We start from the raw sequence: 22,756 nt of genomic DNA, 5'->3' as shown, positions 1-22,756 counted from the left end.
TCATGAAAGTATAGACTTATCTGCTCACAACATTCTATGACATCATATAAATATCAATAAAACACTCCACATATCTTACATCATAGTACGTGCTCACAATCAGTTTGTGTACTGTTAGGGATGTGAGTGTTAGAACAGATATACCTTAAATTAGAACATTGGAATGTTGGGAGCTCCATTGAAGACAATGGAGTGCTTCATGCTTTTACGGGTCGGTAAAGGCCCGCAAAGCAACATTCCAATGTTGTTTTCAAAGGCCTCTCAAAGCCCGAGGGAATTTAAACCCCTCGAACTCCAAGAGGTCTTTGTTTTATTTGTTAGAACATTCTGCCCTCTAGTGGCAGAATGTTCTAATATCCTTATAACCTTCCTAGCTGGGCTATACCGGCAATTAAAGTCCTGCTCCCTTGTTAAAGTCCCTCGCCATCGGCTCGGGCCTTTAAGGCTGGAGCGGGCCTTTAATAGCCAGTATAGCCCGCTACGGCGGGCTATAAGGCTATAATACTTAATTTACTATGTACAACAGTAGTTTTAGTTCTTTTTGTAAAGGTATTTAGCAAGTAGGGGCGTGCTTTTACTGCTTATTACCTCAGTGTTTTAGTCCAGTTTCTCTGTTTAAAAATGGGTATCCTTGTTAAATGAGCTATAATGCTGAATCATCGTGGTAGATGACAAATGCCTTTAACATTTTTTATACTTCAAAGTGGGTATTGTGGTAGTTGTTTCTTCTGCTAGTGGATCAGCTATTCTAAAGAATAATATAAAAAATCTTCCCTCTTAATGAGTCGGGAAATCTTGCGTTCAAATTTCCTGATCTTCATTTAATCCCTAGATGGAGAATATTTTAACTACTTGATGTTAGAGTTTTACAATTTTAGTTCGTGAAAACTGAAGGTCATGGAAAATGTAGATAACTGTACTGCCTTTGTGCAAGACTGCATTTGAGGGAAGGGCTGAATGAGTACAGTTCTTTCTGGATCATCGGTTAAATTGCACCCTCTAATGTGGAGGCCATAAAAACTCTATAGGGGCAGTGCACTCAACAATGGCAACTATTGCTGATTCAATTCATTTTAAATGTTTTATCTATACTTGACATCTGCATTTTGTACAACCAAAAACTAACAAATTAAAAGTTGAATTAAGTACATATTTTACATTGGGTATCACTTTTTAGCTGTATACGTGTAGGAGACTGTAGTAATCCGGACAATACAGGTATGATGAAATCAACGTAGCTTTATTGAAGAGTAGGTAAAGCAGGTAATAAGGTCTCTCCACAGTCCCACCGGGAGCAGCCTGCTAGCTGCTCAGCCCCATCCATCCAACTGTCACTCTGCTCCAGCCACCCAAGCATTCCACACACAGCCCACACAACAACATTCCACTCAGAACATTTACACAGGCTGAGCAGCTAGGAGCAAGTTAACATAAGAGGTAGATAGTAATAAGAGAATACTGCATATCTCTTTCCTTATAAGCAAAAGACTAAACTAAACATCTTGAAACTATAAACCTAAAAGTATAAGATAAGATAAATAATAACATCTTAAAACTACAAGCATAAATGTATAAGCTAAATACATACACCGAACATCTTAAAACTGTAAACATACCGGCAAAAGATAAGTTGATACATGTACCATACGTCTTAAGACTGTAAATGCAACAGCAAAAGATAAGTTACATAGTCAGTAACCCAGGGATGATATAAATAACATCACGAGAGGGATAGCGACTACGCAATATAATAAAAAGAGAAGGGAAAATGGTAAATATACAAAATACGAAATAACCATCTCCCCCTCTTAATAAAGGTAATAGATGACAAAAATGTATATAATCCCATGTAGGGAAGGCTCCATGTAAAGGTGTGGAAAGAGGGACTGTCAACCCAAATTCCTGCCCCCACTGTTAACAGGGGACAATGTGTATGTAAAATGTGGACAAGAGGGACTCATACCCAATGTCTTGCCCCCACCCTAAACAGGGGTTCAACAAACATGTGGATATGGACAAGAGGGACTTGTACCCAATGTCCTGCCCCCATAAACCAAAAGGGACAGCCAGTGATTAAAACAAAATCACACTAGGTAAAGAATCAAAAACGTCATGAGAACATAGGGACTAGCACTCAATGTCCTGCCCCAGTAGTAACTAAGGGACAACCTGTAAAATGAAATGAGAGCTCTCCAATGACAGAAGGCCAGCAATGTGTAGACTTAACAAGAAAAATTGTGCGGCGCAAGGTGTCTTAAGCATGCAGGACCTAACCCCTGCAACAAATTTAAAAAACACCCTTACGTAAGAGTACTAATGTAATGTAGAATAACGTTGGACATAAAAATCCTTAAACTTACCCCACTGTAGGGCCAACTCTCATGTAAGGGTACACTCACCCCGTGTAAGGGTTCACCCCTGTGTAGAGGCCATGTGAAGTGCAGCTAATTCCTGCGAAGAAATGGGTATTTCGTATTTTGTATATTTACCTTTTTCCCTTCTCTTTTTATATTGAGTAGTCGCTATCCCTCTCCTGATGTTATTTATATCATTCCGCCCTCGTCACCAAAAATAAGTGTAGTAATCAGGACAATACAGGTATGATGAAATCAACGTAGCTTTATTGAAGTGTAGGTGAAGCAGGTAATACGGTCTCTCCACAGTCCCACCGGGAGCAGCCTGCTAGCTACTCAGCCCCATCCATCCAACTGTCACTTTGCTCAATTCATTCAAGCGTTCCACACACAGCCCGCACACCAACATTCCACTCAGAACATTCACACAGGCTGAGCAGTTAGGAGCAAGTTAACATAAGAGGTAGATAGTAATAAGAGAATACTATAGAGACATCTACAGATCTGTTGGGTTCCGTTTTTTGCTGTGAATGTTTCCTCTGACCCGTAGCTAAGTGAGTTACTACTTTTAGCCGGTTTCCAACAAGGTGATAGCGTCGGCCTGCTGTCCTGTTTGATCTTTTAGAGACCAAACTGTGTTTCTCTTGACTTCTATGGATGCTTCTTCCCTCCCCAAAACAACGTTTTCCCAAACCTGACCCTTAATGACCTGCAGCCTGATTCATCAAGGGGCCGTTTTGCGTGGCCCCAATAGCGAATCATAGCGACTCGCTATTGAGGACACGCAAAACGGTATTCATGTAGGAATTGCTAAATAAATAGCGATTCCTACATGTTCTCTATTTGCGAGTAGCAATTTGCTACTCGCAAAAAAAGGAATAACTCCCCATTCATTCCTATGGGCCAAAAGGCCCATAGGAATGAATGGGGAGTATCCCTTATTTGCGAGTAGCAATTTGCTACTCGCAAATCAGATAGCGATTTTAAGGGTGCCAGGGGTGTCCAAAGGACACCCTGTAGCACCCCTAAAATGCACATTTGAACAGGTGTTGCGCACACACATGTCCAAAGGACATGTGTGTGTGTAACATGCAAAAGAAAAAAATGTACTAAAGTGCTTTTTACACTATTTACGCAATTTACCACCAAGTCAGACCTGGTGGTAAATTGAGACCAAATATAGCGATTTCGCTATTTCTATTTGGTTGATGAATTGCATTTAAGGAATCTCTATTAGAGATTCCTTAAATCCAATTCCTCGCAAATATGCAAATTCTTAAATAGCGATTTTTGCATTTGGGATGATGAATACCAAATGCAAAAATCGCACTCGCAAAGGGCCAGATTCTCAGAATCTGGCCCTTTGCGAGCGCAAATCAGCTTGATGAATCAGGCTGCTGGTTTGCTTTCTCCCTCTGTGCTTTGGTTCTCTTAATTCATGCTATACTTAGAATTAGCCTCATCTGCTGTAATCTAATGGCACTACTTACTAGGTACGTTGTTTAGCATTGTACTTGACCTTTTCAATCCCGAATTTCAATTATCCTTTCAAATTCCTCTGTTCCATAACCTTTTTCATAGTGAACAGAAGAGAGCAACATGAAGGAGTGATTCTTTCGTGACAAGGAGCTATTCACAAACTTCATCTGCTATCTTTGTTCATTTTGTATGACCAAGGGTGGCTGGATCCTTTGAAACTGTTGGGGCGAGTGAAGTGCCTCACCGCTTCGCAAAAACAGAATATAAAACTCCCCCTCCCTTCAAAACCACAAAGTAAACCACCTCTCCCTTCAAAAGCTCAAAATAAAACCCCCCTCCCTCCATAAGTAACAGAAAACACTAGAATAGCATTTTAAATAAATAAAATTAATAGTATTTACTCACGGCAGCATGTCATCAGTCCTCCTCTTTGTTCCTCCACTGAATCTGCAGTCGAGTTCCCCTAACCAATAGAGATGCTGCTCTCATGCTGTTAACCTGGATGAGAGAAGTGCGTGGATACGATGGAGCGGGCTGGCTGGATGCTCCTTCAGGCCCTGTAGGCCTGTGCTTGGTCTCCACCCAGCTGTCTAAGACAGCTAAGTGGAGAACCTAAAAATGTGAATGTCACTCTGGCATTTGCAAAAGACAGCCAGCCAGCCAAAGTGACATGCGCACTTTAAAGCATCCAGCCAGCCACTGCTCTTATCCTCTGCCAATTGGCAGCAGAAGACACGCCTTGTATGTCTCTGGGCTCGGGGTTAGCTTGCGTTGTTGGAAAAATAAAATGGCAATTAAATCTTTTCATTGCCATATTATTTTTCCTGCACAACTGGCGGGGGAGGGGGGTGGAGGGTGTGGGGGGGGCGGGAAGGCAATGCTGTGCCACTTTCATGCAGAAACTGCCGCTGTGTAGGTCTTCATATTGTTTCTGGCCACCTGCGTAGATTTCATCCTCCTCCTTTTATTGCAGATTATACCACTGAGGCTGAATAAAGGTCTCTGCATGAACATTTCAATCCAAGATATTTGTTTTGTTTTACTCTGGGTCTCTTCAGAACAGAATCAATTTAGCTTACCTCATCTCTCCTTTGTCTCGTACAATGTCGGTGTGCATTTGATCTCTAGGATCTGTTCCCCATCGCAAATCTTAAGCTCGTTTCCATAGGCAGTTTTATCTTTTTTAAGTAAATTCTTATGAAAGGTCTCTAGTAAGGCTCTTCTACAACTACTTAAGAAATTCTCCTGTTTGTCCTTCTCTCTTACATTTTCAAATGAAATTGGAGCCCTTACGTGCACTATTTGTGTGGCAATGTTAAATTTAGTTTCAAGAGTGGCAGCTGGGGAGGTTTGAGAGCTGCTACCTAAATGAGTGTGAATGCATGTGCGGTCCAATACTTGTCCGTGCAGGGACCCTCTGACCCACTTTATACTTCCTGTTACAATATAAAGATGGAGTCAAAAATGTTAATTGTTGGCTACTTGTTCCACTGGGTTCTATAGTCCATTTTACAGGTAAGTAACATAATGGTTTGTACAACTAATTTGTCGGTATTAATTGGAAAAAATGTGGCACAGCATTTTAGCATTATAATTACTTTGGATTTATTTTCTCTTTGGAAATGATGAAGTTTTCTTATATTAATCTGTTCAATTGCTTATTGTGCTGACTTGCATGTTTCGCCAAATAAGATAACACATTTCTAGTAAAATTTATATAGAAGCAAGTACTTTCAAAATGTGTATGTATTTATTTTTTATTTTTTTACAACAGCAAGTTGGCATTGACAAAGGAGATATTCCCGATCTTACTCAGGTAAGCCCTTCAAAGTAGCAAATCAAATTGCCTTATTTATTTTGTGATAGTTGTTGGTAAAACCCATTTTAACATTAATTTTAAGTAAAGTGGGAAAATATATTTTCCATAGCTGTTGTGTTTTCCACCACAAATCTCACGGTACTCTATCCTTGCATACTGAAAATGTTGAATGCTCCAGTCTAATTCTTATGAATGCTGTGATCTTCTAAGAAATTAAACTTGTTGCAGGCAGTCTCCCAAGGGCTTTTCGAACCCTACAGTATTTAATTCTATGAGGGTGAAATTGCTTTGTCGCCAGTCCATATTTCAAATAGAAAAGGGGAAACCCATTTATCCATTTATCCTGAATTTTGTTTCTGGCCAGTTCTCAACATACAAATTACCTTGGTTAAAAATATAGCCTTCTCCCTCCACATGGTAGGCATATTTCTTTGTGTCATAATAAAAAGTAGGCTCCATTATCATTTTCAATGCATGTACATTGAATAGTTTAAGAATAGAGCAGGGATTTCCTATGCAGTTTACTATGTAGATAGAAACTGCAATTGCCCTCGAACCTGCCGGGATCCAAAAACTACCCTGGTTCATTGTATGGCTATAAAATGGCGGCTTCTTATAGCTGCACTTATAGGCATATGAAAGTCATTAGTGAATCTGGCTTCTTTAATTCCATAGTCAGATGAGCATTGGGAACTCTGGATTCTCCTAGGTGAAAGTGCTGTCTGTAGTTATGGCTGTACATATTGTGATACGTTTGAATGTACACATATGTTACTCGTGCAGACACAAGCAGATGCTGTAATTGAACTCCAATACATCAGGTAGTGAAAAATGCTGTCATCCGTAATATTTAGAGCCTTGTGTGGTAATGGGAAGAGGATGTAGCCTAATGGCTAGAGTGGTCAACCTCTAAACTGGGGAACCGGGTTTGAGCCTCGGCAGGGACGCTCAACATCCTGTGGTTCAGGGCAAATCACTTAATCTCCCTGTGCCTAACAAACATTGTGTCCCCCTGTAACGTCACTGGTGCGCCTGTAAAGTTCTCTGATACCTTCGGGTCTAGTTTGTGCTATATAAAACTCTTTAAAAAAAACTCCCTCTTGTTATTATGTGTATGTATTTGTATGTGTGTGTGTGTGTATATATGCATACACACACACATATATATATAATTACCTACTGGCGGTCGCCAGTAGGTATATATAGTTAGGATTTTTTCCCTATGGGATTTTTGAAAATTCTATGTCTAATAACTTTGGCGTTTGTAGACGGAATTGGCTGAAATTTTCAGGAAAATGGAACATTTTGTTTCTGAGCACCCCTTGAAAATTTGGGGGGGGTTCGTCAAGGGGGGGCCGAGAAAAAAGGGGGGTCCCAAAACGTGTTTTTAACATTGAGTTTTCCATAGGGCGGTTGGCCTCACTTTTAGCCCGAACGGCTGAATGGATTTGCATGAAACTTGGCAAAATTGTAGGGACTGGTAGCCCGATGTGCCTTTTGTAGGTCTCAATATATGTGCTACAGTGGATTTTGAGAAATTAACGTTCAAAAAAAGATATATATCTAGAGCCGCGCCTGGAGCGCTCCTCCGTACGCGTACCGGGGAGCGCTCCAGGCGCGCAACGCGACTTGCGCACGGCAAGCTGATTGGTTCTCGGGTGTCTGTAAACATTCGAAACAGTCCGCAGCGGCCGCCATCTTGTGTCTCGGTAGGATTGAGACACAAGAGGTGGCAAAAATCAAAGGGGGAAATGAGCAAGAGGGGGCAGGGTACACACCCCCTGACCCCCTAGGTTTCATGTGGGGGCCATAAAAGGCTCCCGCGGGTGAATTTTTTTTTTTTAAAAAAACGATTTTCGCAGGGGTGAGCGCTCGGTACGCGCACCGCGGAGCGTACGGGGGAGCGTACCATGGAGATTAAAAATGACAGACTTTTAAAAAAATAAAGCTTCTTTTTAAAAATTGGAGGTAGTTCTGAAAAGAACGTTTTTTTTGATTTTGTTGTTTTATATATTTTTTTTTGTTTTTGTTGTTTTATATTTTTTTAGACTTTTTAAAAACAATGTTATATTTTTTTTGGATTTTTTTCAAGGGAAAAAACAAAAACAAGGATTGCAAAACTGCTCAACAGGAGCAAAAAAATTTGAACATTTAGGGACTGGAAGAGCAGCGGTGTTGCTGTTTCTTTAGGGCAATCAGTTCAACACTCTGCTCCCCATAGCAGAGCAGTTCGTCACACTCTTTGCACGAAAATTTGATGCCCGCAAACACCGGCTGAATGTTAGGGACCATTCTTCCACGGGGTGGTCCCGAAGGTGTTGCTCCACCAGTGGAGGTGCTGCCGCCATCTGTGGGTGCATTCCGTGCCAGCTCTCTGACACTCTCCCTGGCAAAGTTGTTAGGGTGTCTTCTTTTAACATGCCGGATCAAATTAGCATTCCCAAAACTATATTTTTTCAGAGGATTGCCTCTGGATAAACTACTCCCACATATTTTGCATGTTACTTTGGGAGCGTTGACTTTTTTCTGTCCTTCTGGGATTTCGTAAAATTTCCAGATGAAATGGGTTTTTTTCTTTTGCTGAGGAGGGTCCTCATCTAAAAATCCCTCTGAATCACTGCTGGATGACTCTCTTGCAGCCATTGCTGGAGATCAGAAAAGTAGGAGATAGAGTAGACACAACAGCTCTTGCTCTCTCCAAGTACAAAGCAATAGTGAGAGAAATGGGTGGGTTTCACACAATTTGGAAAAAAAAAAGTTCTGAACCAATGAAAAGTGTTATTTTAAAGTCACATGGTTTGACGCGCTTACGCTACGCGCCCCGGGGCGCGTCCCGGGCGTGTATCGTAAGCGCATCGGGGCGCTTACGTTGCGTGATCGTATGCGCTTCCGGGTGCGCTTACGCGGTGCGTCATAAGACGCATCTCGCGGCTACGCGATACGTGTCTTATGACGCAAGGCGTGGCGGCTACGCGATACGTCACAATGTTGTTTTCGTTCTCGGCAATAGCGCTTCCGGGACGCGCATTAGTACGCGCCCTGGGGCGCGCCGCAAGATTGCGCTTACCCGTGCGTTCACCTGTCCGCGCCCCGGGAGCGCACTAAAAATATAAAAAAAAAAATAAAAAAATTATAAAATATAAAATTAGATTTAAAATGTATTATTTTTATAAAGATTTGCTATTAAAAAACCTATGAAATTCACTGAAAAAACCATAGGTTATAGACCATATATAGTTAGGAATTAGCATTTACAAAACCTTGAAAATTCACTGAAAAAACCATAGGTTATAGACCATATATAGTTAGGAATTAGCATTTAAAAAACCTTATTTTACTCACACAAAACCATTGAAATTCCATATATAGTTAGTTGTACTAACTATAGATCGCGCACCCGCAATCCACTGCTGATGATGTCACATATTACATCATTCATGACATGGTCAGTGACATCACTGATGACATCACTGATGACATCTCAAATGACATCACTGATGACATCACTGATGACAACATCCAGTGACTGTATGTTTCTGTAAAGTTAAAATATGTCTTATATATTGAAGAATGAGTGGATGTATAAGTGTCTGGATGATGAATTTAGTAGGTGCATGACTGACTGTATGAGTGAGTGGTTAAATGTGTCTCACTGAGCGCATGGGTTAGTGACTAAACTGTCTTAATTTGTGCATCATTATGTCTGTTGTTCTGTAAACTGCTGCATGTGTTGATCATTAGCTATATGAGTAACTATATGGGTTATTGATTGGTTGCCCAAGCATTTGTATTGGAGACTGAGAGTGTGTGTGGGTGGCTGGGAGGTGTATGACTCTGTGCATAGATGTATGGGTTCAAAAGTGCATGTGGAAACAGCTGTATGGGCGGTTTACTGTGTGCATGAGTGTATTGGTGAGTGAATGGATATCTGAGTGCTACATGTCAAAGTAAGTACATATGTAAAACACAGTACATGTGGTAGTTGACATATATAAATAACTGTGCATAAGAGCCAGTGAATGTGTGAGTGGCTGTATGGATTATTGTGAACTTGTATCAGGGATTGTATAACAGAGTAAATATGTGTTATTATATGTTTCAATAAGTAAGGTGTGTTTAACGATATAGTTGAGCAAATGGAGGTGTGATTGATTCTTTGCAACACTGATTAGGTGTGTGAGTAACTCCATGGATGAGTGACAGTCTGTGAGTCTGTTTACACTGAGTGTATCTACGGTTATATTAGAGTCTGAAGAGGTTCATCGTATCATCACATGAATGATGTCATGAGTAATGTCAAATGAGACGTCATCAGTGATGTCATCAGTGATGTCATTTGAGATGTCATCAGTGATGTCATCAGTGATGTCACTGACCATGTCATGAATGATGTAATATGTGACATCATCAGCAGTGGATTGCGGGTGCGCGATATATAGTTAGTACAACTAACTATATATGGAATTTCAATGGTTTTGTGTGAGTAAAATAAGGTTTTTTAAATGCTAATTCCTAACTATATATGGTCTATAACCTATGGTTTTTTCAGTGAATATATATATATATATATATATATATATATATATATATATATATATATATATATATATACACACACACAAGCTTTTTCTTGTGAACATTTTTTTTTTTTTAAATGATAGACATTTTATGATCCTAAAACAGTAAATATGAAATTATCTGGAAAATAATTTGCTCCAAAACTAATTTGAATCGTGTTTTCACCATCTTATTTCAAGAAGGCAAAAGTGCACTTTGCTTAATGAGTATGTGGTGAAAACGGGAAGTAGTTGGCAGTCTGGTGAGATAGTAAATCAGTCACTGGTTATTCAAAGGTCACAATCAGAATTAAAAAGCAGAGGTGTTGAGCGACTAGCAGTTGTGGGGAGGGACAGAACTGTCACTTTAAATTATGTACAACTGACCATGATGTGCAATTTAATTTTAATGGAACTTGACTAAAAAGCATGTTTTAACACAGGCATGTGGCAACTCATCTTTTCACTGTGCGGTCACATCTTTTTGCACACACCAACCTGTATAGTCTCATTTTCCTCCTAACCCTGTGGCGAAGTTAGCCTTTTTCATAACCCACCAAAGAGTAGAAGTGTCAGGAAGCCAGCACAGCAGGAAATGAGAAGACAACATGTCAAAATTTGCATGGGCATAGGTTTGAAGTAGTTCTTCTGCTCCGGAGGAGGGGCTAGCGGTGTGCGCTCCATTGCGATTGCTTATACAAATTGGCTCCCTTGAGCTTTGAGCCGACGGGCTCCTGGACGACGCACCTGCGTGCCGGTTCTGGCATCGAGGCCTTTGACGGTTGTTTGGCGGCCTTCTCTTCCACCCCTAACCATTTTCTCTACTGATGAGGGAAGTTATCCCGAAACCCGAGCCATGTCTCGGGCGATATCCAAAAACCCGGGACATGTATCGGGTCTAGAGATCATCAGTTCTACAAGTACTTACTTGCACCCACTGGGGTGAACCACTCAAGAACTCCATGTACCAGATTTCCGAGGGGCGATCCGGAGGAGGGGCTAGCGGTGTGCGCTCCATTGCGATTGCTTATACAAATTGGCTCCTTTGAGCCGACGGGCTCCTGGACGACGCACCTGCGTGCCGGTTCTGGCATCGAGGCCTTTGACGGTTGTTTGTGGCCTTCTCTTCCACCCCTAACCATTTTCTCTACTGATGAGGGAAGTTATCCCGAAACCCGAGCCATGTCTCGGGCGATTTCCAAAAACCCGGGACATGTATCGGGTCTAGAGATCATCAGTTCTACAAGTACTTACTTGCACCCACTGGGGTGAACCACTCAAGAACTCCATGTACCAGATTTCCGAGGGGCGATCCGGAGGAGGGGCTAGCGGTGTGCGCTCCATTGCGATTGCTTATACAAATTGGCTCCCTTGAGCTTTGAGCAGACAGGCTCCTGGACGACGCACCTGCGTGCCGGTTCTGGCATCGAGGCCTTTGACGGTTGTTTGGCGGCCTTCTCTTCCACCCCTAACCATTTTCTCTACTGATGAGGGAAGTTATCCCGAAACCCGAGCCATGTCTCGGGCGATATCCAAAAACCCGGGACATGTATCGGGTCTAGAGATCATCAGTTCTACAAGTACTTACTTGCACCCACTGGGGTGAACCACTCAAGAACTCCATGTACCAGATTTCCGAGGGGCGATCCGGAGGAGGGGCTAGCGGTGTGCGCTCCATTGCGATTGCTTATACAAATTGGCTCCCTTGAGCTTTGAGCCGACGGGCTCCTGGACGACGCACCTGCGTGCCGGTTCTGGCATTGAGGCCTTTGACGGTTGTTTGGCGGCCTTCTCTTCCACCCCTAACCATTTTCTCTACTGATGAGGGAAGTTATCCCGAAACCCGAGCCATGTCTCGGGCGATATCCAAAAACCCGGGACATGTATCGGGTCTAGAGATCATCAGTTCTACAAGTACTTACTTGCACCCACTGGGGTGAACCACTCAAGAACTCCATGTACCAGATTTCCGAGGGGCGATCCGGAGGAGGGGCTAGCGGTGTGCGCTCCATTGCGATTGCTTATACAAATTGGCTCCCTTGAGCTTTGAGCCGACGGGCTCCTGGACGACGCACCTGCGTGCCGGTTCTGGCATCGAGGCCTTTGACGGTTGTCTGGCGGCCTTCTCTTCCACCCCTAACCATTTTCTCTACTGATGAGGGAAGTTATCCCGAAACCCGAGCCATGTCTCGGGCGATATCCAAAAACCCGGGACATGTATCGGGTCTAGAGATCATCAGTTCTACAAACACTTACTTGCACCCACTGGGGTGAACCACTCAAGAACTCCATGTACCAGATTTCCGAGGGGCGATCCGGAGGAGGGGCTAGCGGTGTGCGCTCCATTGCGATTGCTTATACAAATTGGCTCCCTTGAGCTTTGAGCCGACGGGCTCCTGGACGACGCACCTGCGTGCCGGTTCTGGCATCGAGGCCTTTGACGGTTGTTTGGCGGCCTTCTCTTCCACCCCTAACCATTTTCTCTACTGATGAGGGAAGTTATCCCGAAACCCGAGCCATGTCTCGGGCGATATCCAAAAACCCGGGACATGTATCGGGTCTAGAGATCATCAGTTCTACAAGTACTTACTTGCACCCACTGGGGTGAACCACTCAAGAACTCCATGTACCAGATTTCCGAGGGGCGATCCGGAGGAGGGGCTAGCGGTGTGCGCTCCATTGCGATTGCTTATACAAATTGGCTCCCTTGAGCTTTGAGCCGACGGGCTCCTGGACGACGCACCTGCGTGCCGGTTCTGGCATCGAGGCCTTTGACGGTTGTTTGGCGGCCTTCTCTTCCACCCCCCACCATTTTCTCTACTGATGAGGGAAGTTATCCCGAAACCCGAGCCATGTCTCGGGCGATATCCAAAAACCCGGGACATGTATCTGGTCTAGAGATCATCAGTTCTACAAGTACTTACTTGCACCCACTGGGGTGAACCACTCAAGAACTCCATGTACCAGATTTCCGAGGGGCGATCCGGAGGAGGGGCTAGCGGTGTGTGCTCCATTGCGATTGCTTATACAAATTGGCTCCCTTGAGCTTTGAGCTGACGGGCTCCTGGACGACGCACCTGCGTGCCGGTTCTGGCATCGAGGCCTTTGACGGTTGTTTGGCGGCCTTCTCTTCCACCCCTAACCATTTTCTCTACTGATGAGGGAAGTTATCCCGAAACCCGAGCCATGTCTCGGGCGATATCCAAAAACCCGGGACATGTATCGGGTCTAGAGATCATCAGTTCTACAAGTACTTACTTGCACCCACTGGGGTGAACCACTCAAGAACTCCATGTACCAGATTTCCGAGGGGCGATCCGGAGGAGGGGCTAGCGGTGTGTGCTCCATTGCGATTGCTTATACAAATTGGCTCCCTTGAGCTTTGAGCCGGCGGGCTCCTGGACGACGCACCTGCGTGCCGGTTCTGGCATCGAGGCCTTTGACGGTTGTTTGGCGGCCTTCTCTTCCACCCCTAACCATTTTCTCTACTGATGAGGGAATTTATCCCGAAACCCGAGCCATGTCTCGGGCGATATCCAAAAACCCGGGACATGTATCGGGTCTAGAGATCATCAGTTCTACAAGTACTTACTTGCACCCACTGGGGTGAACCACTCAAGAACTCCATGTACCAGATTTCCGAGGGGCGATCCGGAGGAGGGGCTAGCGGTGTGCGCTCCATTGCGATTGCTTATAGTTCTTCTGCTCACTTACATTGGTACCTCTGAACTTTCCTTTTGAGTATAGACAGAATAACGCTCAATGCTGGAGAATGTGCAAGATACAGTTATATTGCAAAGTGCAATCAACGAAGCACAATTACCTGCAAGTACCTGTTCTGGTGTCCACAGAGCTGGTGGGGAAAGTAGGTACCCCCTACAACCTGACCACCAGGAGCGTGAGCAGCACCAGAGTGGCCACAGTGAGCAGTTTGGAGGGGAGGGGAGGTGAGGTGGGATGTGAGGCTATATAGAATGCAGTCTGTAGGATTAACACATATCGAAAGTATTTAAAAAACATTTTTTCAATGATTTAATAACGGTTTGTCAGCTTATATCGAGCACCATAGCTGGTGGGTGGTTGGTGCACTGCAGTGTGGTGCACTTTGTCAGGGCTGAAGACTGACTTGTCCTCATCTGTGCTACCAATTCTTGGTAAACACTCAGATAACAGGGGAAAAAGCTGTCACTAAGGAACTGAACTAAAATATTAGTGACCCAGTGCACAGGTCTTCGCTGTAGGGGGCGACCCATTACCCCATTATTGGTATGTTGTTTTGAAGGCTGATTCCAAATGTGGTTGACCCAAACACCCAAATCTCCTCTCTCTGTTATGTTTTTCAATATGCATTATTTCTCCTAAATATGAAAGCGCAGAGCTAGGAGGCTTTGTTTTTAGCCCAGACTTTAACAAAACCAGCATTGGCAAAGCCAATATGTCTGGTGTATACATGAAAGTTCTTGGATGTCACCTATTTGTCAGTGGATGCATTCAATCACCCATATGTGCATTCGTGCATCTCTTCATCCAGCCATTGGCTTGTTCCTGTGTTCTACCACTTGCTGGTCTACAGACAAAAACTCACCAAATATCAACAAGACAGTTTCAGTTGTAAGCCAGACCTATTTGCCTATTACAGAGTGCACATATAGCTGAGATTTCACAAAGCATGCAGCCTACATGTAAAAGAGAGAGAACAAAGAAAATATTACATGTAGGGTGCAGACTACAGAGAGCACCCCCATGGGTAGAACAGGATAGCTGGATTCAAATGTATGCAAACAATAAGGGTACATTTGAAGTATAGTTCTGTTAGAGTTTGTGTAGAACATAGTATACATATATAAAGTATATGCAGTACACCCTCCACAAGGTGCATTGCAGAATGTGTGTAGAGCATGGAACATAAACTGTACATTGTACAAATAGAGGACTTGACATGGTGAGATCACATTGTACTTGAAGAGCAGTGTACATGTAGCGTAAACAGATGCTAAGTACACAGAGCATAAGTTAGACATGGGGCACCCAGAAAATGGTACACTTAAAGAAGATGGATCAAAGGGGAAGATGACTCTGAAGGAAAGTAGAGCAAAAGATTAGTGGAGAGCAGATTAAGAAGCTGGTGAGGAAGGGCAGTAAGGGGGAGGGCACACTGAGGGTTCTGAGGAATAGCACAGGGTGATACGGTGGGGTGCCAGACGGCTGGTGTACCTAAAATGAGCACCACCTTTTGAATCTGTGCGCTGGCTGTGAGGAAAAGTGCAGGAAAGCTCAAACTGTAATGAACGAGCACTGAACCTTAATTCCTGCCTAAGATGTGGTTGCAATCTGAGATGTTGGTGAGCACAGCAGACAGACTTGTTTTTAATGATGGTGGGTATCTTAAATTTAAAGCTGATAAGCAAGGACACTGACCCTCACTTTAAATGAGAGTGACCATCTTCTACATCGAGTGACAACTACTCTAATAAAAGTGTATATTAGGTGCTATGCGTTCTAGTACTGACTTCAGATAGCTTTCATAGGGGCTTGACTTAGAACATTGTGTTAATGTAATTTAATGAAACATGGTGTATTGCTTTGATTAAACGGCATGCATGGTTAAGATTTTGTTGCACACACATACTGTTAAATCAATAAATGTTAAATACAACACATCCTGTGTGTGCCCTACTGCAGCACATATGCATTCTTTTTTAACAAAAAAAGGTAAAGAGGTTAATGTCTCGTTTATCTGAAACGTAAAAGGAGCTGATGGATCCTCAAAATAAAAATAAAATGTAACACTTGTAAAGCCAAAATACATTGGCAAAGCCAAATAGGTCTCACCTTTGGGGATCGATTTGCTTTGCAAATGGTTTTTAGCCACACTGAACATGATGTTGTTCAGCATGAGTAAAGTTTTAAAAACAAAAAACCCTTTGACTCGACCACCCATATCATTGTTTAGGCAAACACACCACACATGTAAATGCCTACAAAATGATGTGGGTACTTTATTCTTTTTAGCTAGTCATCCAAGTCGGATCGGTAACTAGAAATACAAAAAGAAAATGCACACACACCCATCCTGCCAACACCTAGTCCCCTTTTGTTTCACTGTTTGTCTGGAATACAAAAAGGCCAACTGCCAAGCTATTTCCAGTTGTTACCCAGGACACAGGAACCAAATGGTCAAGAAAAGAAAATGTCAACTTTTCTAAAAGTGGCATTTTCAGAATTGCGATGTGTAAAACCCAACGTTACCATTAATTTACAATTCATTTGAGGCCAATCATGACATTTCTACCTGTTTAAATTCAAGTTATCACTTAATAAATGTATTAAAGTAACCCAATGTATTCCTACAGGAGAGGTAGACCATACAGTAGTGAAAAATAACTGTAGGAGTTTGTCACTACCAGGACAAGTAAAACTTAAAAACACATGTCCTACATTTTAAATACAATTGACCCTACCATATAGACTGTTTAGGGCTTAGGGGGTGATTTATATGTATTAAAAAGGAAGGTTGCAGCCTGGCAAAAGTTATTTTACCAGGTCAAACTGGCAGTTTAAAACTGCACACAGGCTGCAATGATAGGCCTGAGACATTTTAAAGGGCTACTTTAGTGGGTGGTACAATAAGTCCTTCAAGCACATTCAATTTACAGGTCCTGGATACATGTAGTATCACTTTGCTAGGGAGTTATAAGTAAACTAAATGTGCCAAATGGATGTAAGCCAATTTTACCAAGTTTAAAGGAGAGAGACACAAGCACTTGAGCAGTGGTAAAGTGCACAGATTCCTAATGCAACAAAAATGAAACCCAGAAAGCAGGCGGGGGAGGACACGCCAATGATGTCTGGTCTAACAAATACCGTTTAAGGTATAACCTAGTGTGATGGCGATTCTGTCCATCCAAGAATCATGCTAAACTAGGTGACACTATGTCTTTGAGCAAGAACATAACTCTGCCAGCAAGTGTGGATGTTATGATATAATGAACTTTAGAGTGCTTGTTCACCAAGGAGGTTTAAAGGCACGAAGGGCTGGGAAGCAGACCAAAAAGAGACGATTAGTCCTGTTTTAATGAGGTTTTAAAGGTCTTGTAGGACATTGCAGCTCTATTATTGGAGAGGTGGGGGAATTCCAGACACCAGGAGCAAGCATGGTAAACCTGGTTCCCCCAAATCTCTTCCTGTTTAATTTGGAGACCTCTGAAAGATTGTGATAAACAGATGTGAGATTTCGCTTGGGGACATAATTCAGAATTCTGGAGGTCACAATGGAGGGGTCATTTTCATGGCGGTTTTGAATATTGTGCATCCAGTTTTAAAAAGGGTTCTCTGAGGGACTGGGAGCCAGTGTAGGTTTTTCTACTGGGGTTTGATATGGCAGTATCTAGGTTGACTACAGCTCCATCTGGCTGTTTGTTTTTGGATAAGCTGGAGTCTTTGACTCAGTCCTTGAGAAAGACCTAAATAAAGCACATTAGCGTAATCGATTCGTGACATAACCAGTGCAATTACAAACTGGATATTGGTCTCAAAAGAAAGAATTTCCTATTTTTTTTTATTTTAATCAGCTAGAAAATGCAAGAAGATGTCACTGCTCCAAACTGAGGCTTCATTTAAAGATCCTTGTTGATTAGAATTCAGAGGCTTTTGAACGCTTTTTTTTTAATGGAGGAGGTGGTGGGGGTGGCACCCAACACCTGTGGCCAAAGGGGAAGGGCTCCAAAAATGCAGCTCATTTTTGACCATCACTACCTCGGTTTTATCAGAGTTCATTATCAGTTGGTGGCAGTTAATCCAGTCCCGAATAAAGACTATGGTGGAAGAATTCAGTAGATTCTGGCGAATCATCAACATTAAATAACAGCTCATTGTCATTGGCATAGTTGTAAAGCTTTACATTTCGCCTCTGTAAAGTAGGAACCAGTCTGCGGATGTTATGGCCTCTGTCTGAGGCCGTTGCTGAACACAGTGAAGGTGAGCTAGTGATAGCTGCCAAGTTTTAAGCATGCATATGAGTCATATTTCTATGTTTTCATTGTGCCTATGAGTGACTCTACCTGACATAGGACTGTTTTACATTCCTAAAGTTGTGTCACATCAGGATCCAAAGTACAGTACTACACATATAATAAAGTATGTTTTATGCTTTTTGCGAGGCAGGCTGTCTTAGATTTCAATCAGTAAAGCCTCAAATGATTTCAAATCCTTCAGCTGGAACACTAAATGACTGGTATGTCTAGCTCAGCATGGGCTTGCATATAGCCTTTCACTTATGATGTAAAAATTATTCTTGTGGTAATCCAATTAACAACCCTCAGTGTATCGACCATGAAAAGATGAAAGTGTGATGTGGTCTTTTTTGAGGATTTATACTCCAGTTCAAGTAATAGGAGATGTAAGCAATAATATTTATCCCAGTGAGACAATTTTCACCGAAATATACTGTCTTACTTCAGAGGTCTTTGACTTACGCGTAGTTTTTTCTGGACTTAGGACTCTGTGCACTTTACCGCGGCTAACCAGTGGTAAAGTGCTTTTGTTATCACCTTACAAACATGGTAACATTGGCTTATATCCAATTGCCATATTTAATTTACTTATAAGTTCCTAATAAAGTGCACAACATGTGACCAAGGCCTGTAAATTAAATGCTACTAGTCAGCCTGTAGCACTGATTGGGCCACCCACTTAAGTAGCCCTTTAAACATGTCTCATGACTGCCATTACAGACCTGTGTGCGCAGTTTTAAACTGCCACTTCGACCTGGCAAAAAAAGGGCTGGGTGCAGTGTATTTGAATGCTAGGACATGTACTCTTAAGGTTTACATGTCCTGGTTGTGAAAATCACCTAAATATGATTTTCACTACTGCGAGACCCAGCTCTCTGAAAGGATAACATTGAGTAACCGTATTACATTTCATAAGTGTAATTTCCAAAAATGAAAAGATGACCCCCTTCGAGTTTGGTTTTTCTCAATTCACAATTTAAAATCCTAACTTATGGTGTCGGATTTTAAATTGCAGTTCTGAAAATGCCACTTTTAGAAAGTTGATGTTTTCTTGCTTTAGCCATTTGGAGTCTGAAACCTGTCTCTGCTCACATGACTGTGTAGTTGGCATTTGTGCTTTGTGTATTCCTCCTAGATAGTCACAAACAATGGGGAGCTTTGGTGTGACTGAATTGGCCATCACTGGCGGATTGGAGGGAGGAGCTGGGGACAGTCCCACTTACACCTAAATAGGCTGTGTCCGGCCTCCACACAAAGGGCCTAAAGGCCCTGCACTGTCACTTCAGCCAGCTCGGAGCCAGGGTAGGGGAGGCAGGGAAATGCATGCATTTAAAGGTCACTATCTAGAAGCATGTCACCAGTCTATAAAAGAAGGACCACAGACACCAACTCTTCAGTACATTTCTGGACCTGTGAATACTCTCCCAGGAAGAGGGGGGCTGCTTTGCTTCTGCTGAAAGGTTTGACACTCTGCTGGACTGATATGATGAAGTAGCTACTGCCTTCCTGTGCTGACCTGCTGGCTGCTGCCCTCTTGCCCAGGGAAGAACTGGACCTGGTGCCCATCTTGAACCTAGGACACCAGAGTGACTCAAAGGGTTAGTCTGCTCATGAGCTCTTAAATTCAAGCTTTTGGCTCTTCACATCCGTGAACAGGCCAGAACTGCGCTGCTCATGCCATAAATCTGTGCAAGCCACTGCAGGCCTGTCTCTTCACACAGCAAGCATTGATCGCTGCAGAGGACTGCCAGCGCAAGGCTCCAGACCACCTGCCAGCAATACTCTCCTCGAGGCCCTTCAATGAACGGGACTCTTTGGCACAATTTGAGAAGGTAAAATTTTAGCTGGACTAATCTGGGACTGTATCCGACCAGTGCTCTATTGCAGTCATCCTGAACCTTTGAATTTAACCCGGCGCATCGTGACCAGATAGCCATGGTTGGCACTTTATGCTTTTACGCTCTAGATTGCAGTTTACGCTTTAAAGATTGACTCCGGTTCTGTTGATTGAATTTTGGTCATTTACATTGCCCACCTTGCCTCAAAGTTAAGACTGACTGCTCTGTGTCAAGCTACCAGGAGCCTGAGCACAGCTTAATTTGGGGTTTGCTTGTGCCTTACCGTGACTGAGATTGTGCTTGCTGCCAGACCAGAGTTTACACCCCAGTCAAACAGTAACCCAATTTCTTACAAGTGCAATAATGAGTGCACTGCTGGTTTGTTCTGGCGCTTACACAAATCTACAGCTATTATTGTTGCTCAAGTACAGCAATGACAGCAAATTCCATTTCACATGAAAATATGATATATATCCAGGAGTGGTCTTTTGGTTTTGATGTATTTAAATGTCTTGTCACTAAAAGATAAAGTGAGCGATGTAACCTCCGTTGGTTGTGTGCAAGTCAATTTAATGGAGATCTATAATGGTCCTATAATTGCAGGGGATGTTGAAGTCGTTGTTTGTAATGGGTACGTTGCTAATTGGACAATTCTATCTTCGTACGCAGCAGTATGTAACATAAATAACAATCTGATTTTCGTGGTGACTCAGTACTATTTAGGAACAAATTCACTCAGCTGCATATTTGTGTTATTTCAAATATGGTTTTGATTTGCCTTTGCATCTGGTATGTGCAAAATAAATAATGTTCTAGGTCAGGCAATACCTTTTGAACATTGTGTGCATTGTAGGCTTAAATTAAAATGTACTTATGCTGAAAAAATAGCTAAAACCTTATGTGCCAAACATCACAACACCAACCAACGAGATATCAATTCACCATCCAATCACAGGCACCGAATGGCCGTCATTTGCATGTGGACACTCATGCAAAGGTATCACTTTCAGAATACAACAAACGGTGGTCTGATTTAAATGACCAATGCACATATGTGACATGAACATCCTTCCATTGACTCTGTGGACCAAACGTGCATTTATGATATTTTGAGATTTGCATGTGTGCTCAAGTTATCAATGCTCCAAAAGTAAACATTAATGCATCATTTAGTTTCTCATGTGTCCCTGCCTGAGTAAATTATAATCCTGCCTCTATTGTGTAAAACTCTTCTGAACAGCACTGAAACGCTTTGATCTGAGTCCAATTCCCCAAGACCATTCATTTTCTCTACTGATGCATGCACTTCTTCAGTTAAGATGCACTTAACTAATCCAAGCCACCTCCGTTTTTGTGTGCTCCATCAGTTCTCTCTTGTCCATACATATCACTCCTTGAGTACAAAAAATGACCCACTGATCCATGAAAATGCACCTGTACAGCAGCTGCCCACTCATGCATGCACCTCACTCTCTGTGAAACATAAATCCTCTGATCCACACTGTCTAAACGCACATCCAGATTATATATCACTCCTCAGACATTTCAACTAATTACACATCCATGACACTTCATCAGGATTCCCATTTATACACCATCTGAACACTAGCAAATGCTTCAGGCAACATTGCCCTCTCTTACCCATGTCTTTCGAATATACACTCATGTATGTGTCGATAACACATTCCCAGCCTTAAATACTTGTCTATAAAATGTGTTGTAAGTCATCTAGTGTGAACTATGCGTGATCGAAATCTCTTTAGTTACAACTCATACAGAGGCAGCCAGAGTATGTCCTGTGGCAGTAATACATCTATCATATGTTTGTGCATGGCAGTTTTGCTGGAATTCAAACTGGCCCGATAACATATATGGTTGCGTACAAGTACTATTCTGAGGCTTGTTGGGTGCAAAACATATACATGTACTGGAAATAAAGTCACAACTGCCTTAAGTGTGGAGAAAGCTTCGGATTGTTTGCCTAATGTTACTGAACCGTAAAGAATAACATTTTATGTTTGGGAAGCAAGCTAACTTGATATGTGCTAGAGGCCTAAAATAAAACTTTAACAATGTTTATAAGTCTTGAGTTTTGGTGTAGAAAAATGTAAAATGAAGTTATACATTTACACACAAATAGTGACATGCTTTTGTCACATATCAAAAGCATATAAAAGACAAAAAGGAAACCTGATCAAAAATTACAATTCAATAGATAAATGTTGACTTTTTATTAAAAAATAAATTCAATCTTTTGATTTTCACTAATAGAAGGTCAGAATGGTTTACTAAATGTCAGTGAAGTTATTAATAAACAATGTAGACTTTTAGTATATTTTAAGTTACATCGAACAATTATCATTCATAATACTCAATCCTTCAGATCTCACCTAACACTAATGTATTTGTAGAATGATACATTCTAAGCAAATACAAATGCATAATCATTGCATTGCATATTACGGAAGAACATTATAAGTAAAAAACAACTGTGTACCTTTTTTAGAGATCGATGTCCAGCTACCCAACATATATTACCTGTAAAATTGCCAATTAAAGTCAAGGAAGAGGAAATATCAAGACTGACCTAATACAACTCCAAAAATACTTTCCACAAAAAAACAATGTGGGTGATTTATATAAAATAATTAAAACATAAAGAACCTGACATATGGACATACAAGTACCTTCCTAAAAG

At 42.2% G+C, this 22,756-nt stretch overlaps 1 protein-coding gene across 10 annotated transcripts in view; it reads left to right on the top strand.

Annotated features, from left to right (window-relative positions):
• The window catches only part of SNAP91 (synaptosome associated protein 91), a 797,825-nt gene that overhangs the window by 318,220 nt on the left and 456,849 nt on the right, over positions 1-22,756 (top strand). For all 10 annotated transcript variants that reach the window (XM_078648151.1, XM_078648145.1, XM_078648146.1 and 7 more), the window contains exon 9: positions 5,608-5,649. In XM_078648151.1, the coding sequence (XP_078504277.1) occupies positions 5,608-5,649 (42 nt within the window). The remainder of the gene's footprint in view (positions 1-5,607; positions 5,650-22,756) is intronic.

Source organism: Lissotriton helveticus, chromosome 6, assembly GCF_964261635.1.
Source record: "Lissotriton helveticus chromosome 6, aLisHel1.1, whole genome shotgun sequence".
NCBI classification, from domain to species: domain Eukaryota; kingdom Metazoa; phylum Chordata; class Amphibia; order Caudata; family Salamandridae; genus Lissotriton; species Lissotriton helveticus.
The sequence above is the reverse complement of the archived record's forward strand: the minus strand, read 5'-3'. Positions and strand labels throughout refer to the sequence as shown.